General features: G+C 68.6%; 1 protein-coding gene across 3 annotated transcripts in view; it reads left to right on the forward strand.

The window, feature by feature from the left end:
- DHCR7 (7-dehydrocholesterol reductase) overlaps window positions 1-9,036 on the forward strand; it is a 22,891-nt gene that overhangs the window by 8,570 nt on the left and 5,285 nt on the right. The window contains exons 1-5 of one of the 3 annotated variants that reach the window (XM_036443152.2): window positions 1,656-1,737; window positions 6,152-6,264; window positions 6,821-6,911; window positions 7,278-7,500; window positions 7,778-7,868. In XM_036443152.2, coding sequence (XP_036299045.1) covers window positions 6,826-6,911; window positions 7,278-7,500; window positions 7,778-7,868 — 400 coding nt within the window. In that variant the 5' untranslated portion in view covers window positions 1,656-1,737; window positions 6,152-6,264; window positions 6,821-6,825. The other 2 variants (XM_045583431.1, XM_036443153.2) reach the window with 2 other exon arrangements.

Genomic DNA, 9,036 nt, shown 5'->3' on the forward strand with positions numbered 1-9,036 from the left:
GGCCCGGAGAGATGCAACACGCGAGTTAGCAGCCTGGGCCCCGCGCCAGGCTCAGGAAGGCTCAGGAGCCATGGCAGGAAGTGCCCCCGTGGGTTCCGGGCAGGATCCTGGGGTTTTAGAAAAGCTAGAAGGCACGGAGCCGGCACAGGGGGGACGGAACACGGAGAAGACGGTGGGTGCCGGCGGTGCCGTGTGGTAACTTCCAGCCAGGAAGGAGAACGCCTTGGTTTATAGGACTCGGGGCTGGGGTTTAGGAGGGAGTGTCGAGGGCCGCTGATTCCCCCGGGGGGTGGGGGTCACACACACAGCGGGAGGGGAACGATGAATCTTCGGAGTCTCCGTGGAGGGGCGCCCCTTCAGTGTATGTTCAACTGGCTGGTTGGTTTGATATTTTTTGTAAATAAAAAAATTGCAGAAAAACCAGGGTCTCTGTGAGGAGCACAGAGGTGCCACGCGGATGCCCCTGGCACCCGATGTGGGAAGCGGGGTCCTGCGGGCCTGCAGCTGCCCACCCTCTCCAGGGCCGCCCGGTTGCACAGCGGCCTAGCTCAAGGTCACACCCTTGCAAGGATGCCCCGTGGCCCAGACCGATGGGTGTCCGGTGACGGGGGAGGCCTGAGCGCAGGGTCGGGCCCTCCCTGCCCAGCGGGGCAGCCCTGAGGGGCTCTCTGTCCATCCCAGCTTCCCATGCGTTTGGCCAAGGCCGAGGGCCGTGCCCAGCCATGCGGCTTCCTCCCCACCCCCCCACTCCCCATCTCTGCACGGGGGTGACCAACACCCTAAGGTCCAGGTCCAGCCACCTCCCGGGAACCGCCCTGCGACGGCCTCCCTCCCGGCAGAGAGCCCGGCCTGCCAGCCCCAAACCCCACTCCGCTCCCCACACACCTGGGCGCGCCTGCGGCCTCGCCCGCCCTCCGCGCACCTGACTCCAGTGCACCCGCTTGTCTACCGGTTACTGCCTGCGCCCCAGAGAGGCATCTGGTGTAAGGTGACCAGAGGTCCGGATTTGTAACAATATGTCCCGCGGCGTTTTTAAAAAGTCCCGATTTTAATTGTGTTTTTAAAAAATATATATTTTATTGATTTTTTCAGAGAGAGAGAGAGAGAGACAAAGTTAGAAACAGCAATGAGAGAGAATCATCGACCAGCTGCCTCCGGCACACCCCCCACTGAGGATGTGCCCGCCACCAAGGTCCATGCCCTTGACCGGAATCGAACGTGGGACCCTTCAGTCCGCAGACCGACGCTCTGTCCACGGAGCAACACCGGCTTCGGTGTGACTTTCAATGTTAAAAATCGGGACTGTCCCGCCAAAAGCGGGGCGTCTGGTCGCCTTGATCCGGAGTGTTTGCGCCCCGCCCCGGCCCCCGCCCGCTCTGCCTGCCCTGCTCCGAGGCCCCTGGCAGAGGCGGACGGGGGCGCGGGGCCCGCAGCGCCCGCGATCTCCCGGGCTTACCCCGCCCCCGGGCGGGCTTCCCGCCCTTCGCCGGCAGGGCGGCCCCGGGCGGCCCCCGGCCGTCAATCTCCCGCCGGGATCCCCGCGGATTGGCGCGTGCGATGGCCCGGCGTCAGCCCAGGGGGCGGGGCGAGGCCCTGCGGCCAATCGCGGGGTGCCGGGGCGCTCGGCGCGCAGGAACCGCCTCCGATTGGCCGCCCGCCGCACCACGTGAGCGCGGGGCGGGGCTCCGGCCGGCTCGGATTGCGCGCGCCGCGGAGGTGGCGGATCACAGGGCGCAGGTGAGCGGCCGCGGGTGCGGGGCCGGGGGCGCGCGCCGGGTGCGTGCGCGCAGGTGAGGCCGGGCCCGGCTCCGGAGCCGCGCGCAGGGGCGGAGGGGCCGGGCGGGGGGGCCGGAGCGGAGGGGCGGGGCGGAGGGGCCGGAGCGGAGGGGCCGGAGCGGAGGGCCCGGGCTCCGGAGCCGCGCGCAGGGGCGGAGGGGCCGGGCGGAGGGGCCGGGGCGGAGGGGCCGGGGCGGAGGGGCCGGGGCGAGGGGCCGGGGCGGAGGGGTCGGAGCGGAGGGGCCGGGGCGGAGGGGCGGGGGCGGAGGGGTCGGAGCGGAGGGGCCGGGGCGGGGGCGGTGCGCGCAGGTGAGGCCGGGCCCGGGCTCCGGAGCCGCGCGCAGGGGCGGAGGGGCCGGGCGGAGGGGCCGGGGCGGGGGCGGTGCGCGCAGGTGAGGCCGGGCCCGGGCTCCGGAGCCGCGCGCAGGGCGGGGGTCGCGGCGGCCTGGGGCGGGGAGGCCGGGACTGGGGGCGCGGCTGGCTCACCGCGGACCGCCCTACGGGACGCCGTGTTCCCGGGCGTTGGGGGGCGCCCCCGGGGCCGGTTCTGATGGGGAGATCGCGGAGGAGCTGCTGGAGGCCGGGGAGGCGCTCCCCGCTCCCTGGAAGGGTCAGTGGGGCCCTCTCTCCCTTCAGGCCCCAGGACACCGGCCTCTCCCGGGTCGGTGACTGGGGGGGGGTCCCACGGGTCCGGGAAGGCTTCTGACCAGAGGCCCCGAGAGGAGGGCGCAGGCGATGGGGGGCGTTTCCGTCCAGAGCAGCGTGTGGCCTGTCGCTGCCCGGGGTGTCCCGGCGCCAGGCACCTGCCGAGGGCTGTGGGGGCCTCAGACCCCGGCCGGGGCTGGCTGTCCGGCTGGCTGTCCGGCTGCGGGAGCTGGGGAGCTCGGCCGGGCAGGCTGGGCCTCTGAGGGCGCAGGAGGCAGCAGGGCCGGTCTGGGAGGATGGAGTCTCCGCCTGCAGACACTTTGCCCCGGGAAAGCCGCTGGGTGTGCAGGCGGAACCCAGCCACATCCCACTGGACTCCTGACAGCCCCCTCCCCTGATTGGGGGGGGGGGGGTTGTAGAGTAAGGTGACCAGACTCCTGCTTCGGGTGGGACAGTCCCGATTTTTAACCATTTGTCCTGCGGTGTTTTAAAAAGTCCCTATTTTTTAGCCTCAGGACAGATTGTGGAAAAGCAGGACGCCTGGCCACCGTATTGTGAACGTGGGTGGCTGGTGGCCGTGCCCGGGCAGGGCCGAGGGGAGAAGCCGAGGCTTTGGGTGGGAACGGGGTGTGGGAAGGAGGCGGCGTGTGGGTGTGTGTTGGGCAAGAGCTGGGACACTGCGGGGGAGAAGGCGGGCCAGAGTTCACGCATCCCTGCGGGGGCTGTGCTGCCTGGGCGGGGCCCGCGTGTCTGACCTTTAACCTGTGTGATACTGGGCGCGGAGGGTCCGGCTTCTCGGAGCCGAGCCTGAGCTGCCTTTCCTTCCCCCTCGGGCACGCCCATCTCTGGCCCACACAGCCTGCGGAGGGCGGGGCGGGGTGTAGGCGGCTTCAGGTGAACCCCATCACCCCGACAGCCCTCCCACCGTCCGGTGGGGACCGGGGACCCACAGTTAGAGCCACACACACGTTCCCGGGGTTGTGCATCTTCACTCAGAATCCTAACAGCTCACTGGACTTCACTGAAGAGAGCACCAGACAGTAAACCGTAGTTGGGAGGCAAGTGCTTGTAGCTCCTCGGCTTCAGAGCAGAGTGCTGACAAACGAGGTTGTGCGGTGCGGATGAGCCCGGGGAGTGCGCAGGGGCAGACTGGAGGACGTGGGAAGAAATACTGGGAATGCGGGCAGAATGGCAGTGACGCGGACACATATTTAGAGAACGAGTGCATTTCTGCCAGAAGACGGGGCACAGAGGGAGAACCCCCTGTGGCCAGTTTAGGGGTTTGGTCCCTGGCTTTTTAAACCGTCTCTCATGGCGGCCTGTCCTCGGCCGTGTGCCGGTGGATGGGCGTGCCCGCCCGCACCTGATCTCAGCGAGGGCACACCTGGTCTCACCGAGGGCACACCTGGTCTCACCGAGGGCACACCTGATCTCAGCGAGGGCACACCTGGTCTCACCGATGGCACACCTGATCTCACCGATGGCACACCTGATCTCACCGATGGCACACCTGATCTCACCGATGGCGCACCTGATCTCAGCGAGGGCGTGCCGCCGCCCACGTGTTCCGTGTGCACAGCTCACCCGCCGTGGCTCTCGCCCCCGCAGGGGCGCTGCCCCCTGTGCATGGCCCGGACCTCCGGGGCGGACGGGTGTGGGGGGCGCCTGCCTGGCCCCCCGAGCAGCTGCCCCCCTCGGGGTCCTGGGTCTGGCGCTGGTGCCGTCCGAAGTCCGGTGCACAGCTGCCGCGGTTCAGTCTGCGCCACGCCTTCCGGAGCAGACCGCCCGATGGCCGCGGGGATGGCCTGGCGCGTGGGGCTCCCGGTTCCAGCTGCGCCCCGTCTGCCTGGGAAACGGGCTGAGCGGGCCTGGGGCGGCCTGGGTGGCGGCCGGGCAGGTGCTCGGAGCTCCTCACTGCCTGGGGCGGCCCCACAGCTGTGTCCCTGACGCTCCCACCTCCCCAAGAGGCGGCGTGTTCGGGGAGGGGTGGTCAGGAAAGGCAGCTTCTGTCCCGCGGGCGGGAGCCTCGCCGGTCCCCAACCGCCCCCTCCCCCGGCCCCAAGGCCACCGTGCTGTGGGGGACACCCCCCCTAACTCCCGGGGGACCCTCTGAATGGCAGCCGCCCCGGGACACCCAGTCATGGCTGCCTGGCCAGGTCTCCCCAATTCCCGACCCACAGAAACAGTGAGGGGCTGTAAGACTGTGTAAGCCACTGCACTGAGGGGTAACCAAACACGAGGGGGCTGTGGGCGCACCCCCTCAGGGCCAGTGGGAACCCGAGCCTCCCGGGCCCACCGACCCCCACAGTGGCGTGGGTGCCGTGTTGGCATGGTCCCAGGGAGGGCAGTGTTGGCACCAGGTAGCCCTGTGGTCATGCTCTTAGGGGAACTCAGGGGGGGGGCCCCTCAGCACCCCAACCTCATTTCCGTGACGAGTGTGAGAAGGCGCTCCGGTCACACACCGGAACCCTGGTGGGCGGAGCGGCAGCAGGAGTGGGTCCTGCCAGGAGGCGCAGCCTTGGCCGTGACCCCTGGGCCCCTGGGCAGTCACCGCCCCAGCCCCCGGCCGTGGGTCTGTGGAGCAGCCCCGCATTCCTACACCCTCAGACGCCCCGAAAGCTGCCATGGGCCTGACGACGTAAACATTTAGTAAAGGATGGATGTATCTGAAACAACGGATCAGCAATCAAAAGCATTCTTTTTTAAACATTTTTATTGATGTCAGAGAGGGAGGGAGGGAGGGAGGAGAGAGAAGCATCCATGATGAGAGAGAGTCATGGACCGGCTGCCTCCTGCACGCCCCTCACTGGGGATGGAGCCCGCAATCCGGGAAGTGCCCCAACCGGGACTCGAACCTCCTGGTTCCTCGGTCGACGCTCAGCCCTGAGCCACGCGGGCCGGGCAGCAACCAGACATTGACCCTCAGCCGCGTCACCGCGTCACCCCAGATGCCCAGGACCACGCTCTTCAGCTGTTGTTTCTGGAGCTCAGGTTCCCATTGAGGGAGCTGTGGGGGTGCGGGGGGGGGGGGGGGGTGCCAGCCCCTCGGTTCCCGTGGCGCCACTCCGTGGCCAGGCGAGGTTCACACACCCTCCCTTCTCTTCAGCTCTGACCGCAGAACCGCGTGTGCGTGGGCATGTGCCCGGACACAGGAGGGCGTGCAGAGCCGTTACCCGGCGGCTCCGGGCGGGCGGCTCCCGGCTCCTCAAACTGCCGCTGGGCTCGGCACAGGGGAGGTGGGCAGCGGCGGGCGGGAGCGCGGGCTGCTGGTGTGAGTCTTTGGGTCTGTGGCTCTCCCAGTCTGCCTCTGCCTGTTTATCTTCTTTTATTTCTTCCATTTATTTATTTTCGTTATTATTAGATCTCACCCAAGCATCTTTTCCCATGGACTTTTCAGAGAATGGAAGGGAGGGGGAGAGGCGGAGAGGAGCACCGATGTGAGAGACGCTGATTGGACCAGGGCCAGGGCTTCAGTCTGCCCCCGAGATACAGGCTCTTGACCCGGAATCGAACCTGGGACCCTTCCGAGAGCCGGTGCTCTCCCCACTGAGCCTCACTGGCCAGGGCTGTGTCTGCCGTCCACACACCCCCACCCCCTTGTTAGTACCGGCCGTTCCGGGCCCTGCGTGTGCCGGCAGAGCCGCTGCGGTGAGGGGGCCCGAGCGGCGAGCGTGTGCCCAGGGTCCCGGGGGTCAGCTCCTGAGTGTCCTCTGCACCTTTGTCCCGGCAGGACTGCTCGCGGGCTCTGCCGGAAGGAGCGCCAGGCTGCGTGGCCCCGTGACGGAGGCCGTGGGCGCCCGGAGCGTGGACACAGCGCCCTCCCCGCCGTGAGGACCACAGCAGGTGCGTCCGCCCCCGGGCCGCCCGCGGTCACCATGTGACACGTGTGTTGCCCGTTCGCTGTGTGGGCCCAGGTGACTCTGGGCGTGAGCTCTGCACCCGCCCCGCCCGCGGGAGGCACCCCTTCTCCCCGCGTCAGGCGCCCTCCCCGCCCGCGCTGAGCGTTCCCCATCCTCGAGGAGCTGCTTCCGTGCAGCCGCTTTCCGCGCTCGGACACCCCACGTTCACGGCTCCCTCCTCCCTCCCGCGGCCCTTCTGCTTCCCACGTGGGCGGGGGCCCGGGGCCGGGGGCAGCGGGCAGCGGGCAGGAGCCGGTGGCACAGGCTCCGTTCCTCAGCAAGAGGGGGCTCTGCTGTCTGTCGGAGGAGAGGCGGGCGGGGGGCGGGGGCGGGGGGCGCAGGTCCCAGGAGCGTCTGAGCTGGGCTGGCCGCCTCCCTGGGGGACTCTGCCGCCAGGACACGGAGGAGAGACAGGAAGGGGGGCAGCCCCCGGGCCCCGGTCCTGGCAGCAGGGCGAGCTCTGCCTTCGGGGACCCTCTGAGCAGTGTCTCTCTCCTCAGGACCCATGGCAGCCAGATTCCGGCCCAGCGACCCCCACTCCAGTGCTGCCAGCAGCGGGGCCGCGGCCCAGGGGCAGTGGGGCCGCGCCTGGTAAGGATGCTGGCATGACGCCGCCGGGGGCAGCGCGGGGCTGGGAGGGGCTGGCTGGGCCTGTCCCGGGCCATCGCAGCGTCTCCCGTGGAGGCCGAGGGAGGGGGGCGGCTGTGAGCGAGGCCGGTGGACAGAGGAGGTGGAGACACACTCACCGGCTGGCTGTCCTGGGCGTTGGGGCTGAGGGGTGACTGTGCGTCCCCCACAGCCCCCAGCCACCTCGCTGTGTCCGGACCTGGGCCCTGGGTGGGCACCCACGTGCCCCCTGCGTGGCCGGAGTGCACGTTGAGGGCCGCCTCTCGGAGTGCCGGCTGGCATGGCCAGAGGGCGGGGATGGCCCCTGACCGGCCCCTCTCGCCCCCGCAGGGAGGTGGACTGGTTCTCGCTGGCCAGCGTCCTGTTCCTGCTGCTGTTCGCGCCCTTCATCGTGTACTTCTTCATCATGGCGTGCGACCAGTACGCCTGCTCGCTCTCCGCGCCGGTGTGGGACCTGGCCGCCGGCCGTGTGCGCCTCTCCGACATCTGGGCCAAGACGCCGGGCCTGACCAGGGAGGCCGCGCAGATCTACGCCCTGTGGGTCTCCTTCCAGGTGGGCCTCCGCGGGGCGGGGCGGGGCGGGTGTGCTGCCTGCCAGCGGCGGCGCCCTCTGCCACGGTGCCCGGGGCCCAGGGGTAGCCGCCGCCTCCCGCACAGGGGGCCCCACGCCCACCCACCGGGGGAGCCGCCCGAGGCTGGGGAGGGCCGCTGGGCGGCTGGGAGCGGACCTGGGAGGAGTCACCGCCCCGCCCGGTGGGGACCTCAGCCCTCGGGGCCCACACCCGCTGCTCAGCCAGCAGAGCCCAGCCACTCAGCGGACTCTCCCGCAGGTGCTCCTGTACGTGGCGCTGCCTGACCTGTGCCACAAGGTCCTGCCCGGCTACGTGGGCGGCGTCCAGGAGGGCGCCGTGACTCCCGCAGGTAACGCCGGCTCAGCGCGTCCGTCCCCATCCCCCCAAGGGCCTCTCACGGCGGCAGGTGTCCCAGCGTCCCCAGCACCAAGAGCAGCGGGCGTCCCGGGCCGGAGGTCGAAGGTCACCTTCAGTGGAGGGACCTGCGTGGCCGCCGCCCGTGGCTGTGCCAGTCCGGGCTGATGGAGCCTCTCCCAGCTCAGGTGTCGGAGCAGAGGGATGTGGTGGGTGTAGGGGAGGCTGGCTGTCTGTTCCCCAGGGTCTCCAGGAAGCCAGGGGCCCGGCAGTGGGTCCTGCTGGGTCCAGAGGGAGGGCCATTCCCCACAGACGCCCCCACACGCTTCTCTGCCAGCCCGATACCGCAGCCAGGCCGGTCACTCAGCCGCTGGCTGTGACTGACTGACGAGGGCCCGCCCGTGGCTGTCCTGGCCGGCCGGTCGGCTCCTGGCATCACTGTGGCTGGGCGATGTGGCCAAGGAGCCAAGGCTGCAAACACTGGTGATTGCATCAGGGTCGCCATCGCTTTAAAACACACAAATAACTTTTCTTTTATTGACTTCAGAGCAGAAGGGAGAGGGAGAGGGAGAGAAACATCAGTGCTGAGAGAGAGTCATTGGTCCGCTGCCTCCTGCACGCCCCCCACAACCAGGCCTGTGCCCTGACCGGGAGCCAAACCCTGACCTGGTTCACAGGTCGACATTCAAGCACTGAGCCGCCCGGCCAGGTGTGAGGCCACCTTTGGAGCAAAAGGGGAAACCAGCGTCCGTGGCCTTTGTGACGGAATCCAGAGAGGAGCCACGCCACGCTCAGAGAGATGGAGTTACATTTATTATTGTTGTTGTTGTTGTTATCATTATGTGCGGGCCCAAAGGAAAATGTCTCTGAAATTCTGGCCCCACCATGGAGGAGCTGTCCCTGCTTATGTGCTTTTACTTTCTTTGTCTCCCAATACGGGCTGTTTCCGGCCCCTTGCAAGTTCCTAAAGAGCCCTCGTGCTGGGGCCTTGAGACCTCAGCCAAAGGCCTGACCCGGCGCCAGCACTGACTTCCTCCGGGGAAGGTTAATGGCCTCTGAAGTGGGAGTAGTCTTACTCTCCTCACCATTTAAGCAAGCACGCATCCACAGCAGCCAGACAGCAGGGTCAGCGTGTCAAACAGCAGTTTCTGTATAAGATGATG

Source organism: Pipistrellus kuhlii, unplaced genomic scaffold (genome assembly GCF_014108245.1).
Source record: "Pipistrellus kuhlii isolate mPipKuh1 unplaced genomic scaffold, mPipKuh1.p scaffold_m20_p_182, whole genome shotgun sequence".
NCBI classification, from domain to species: domain Eukaryota; kingdom Metazoa; phylum Chordata; class Mammalia; order Chiroptera; family Vespertilionidae; genus Pipistrellus; species Pipistrellus kuhlii.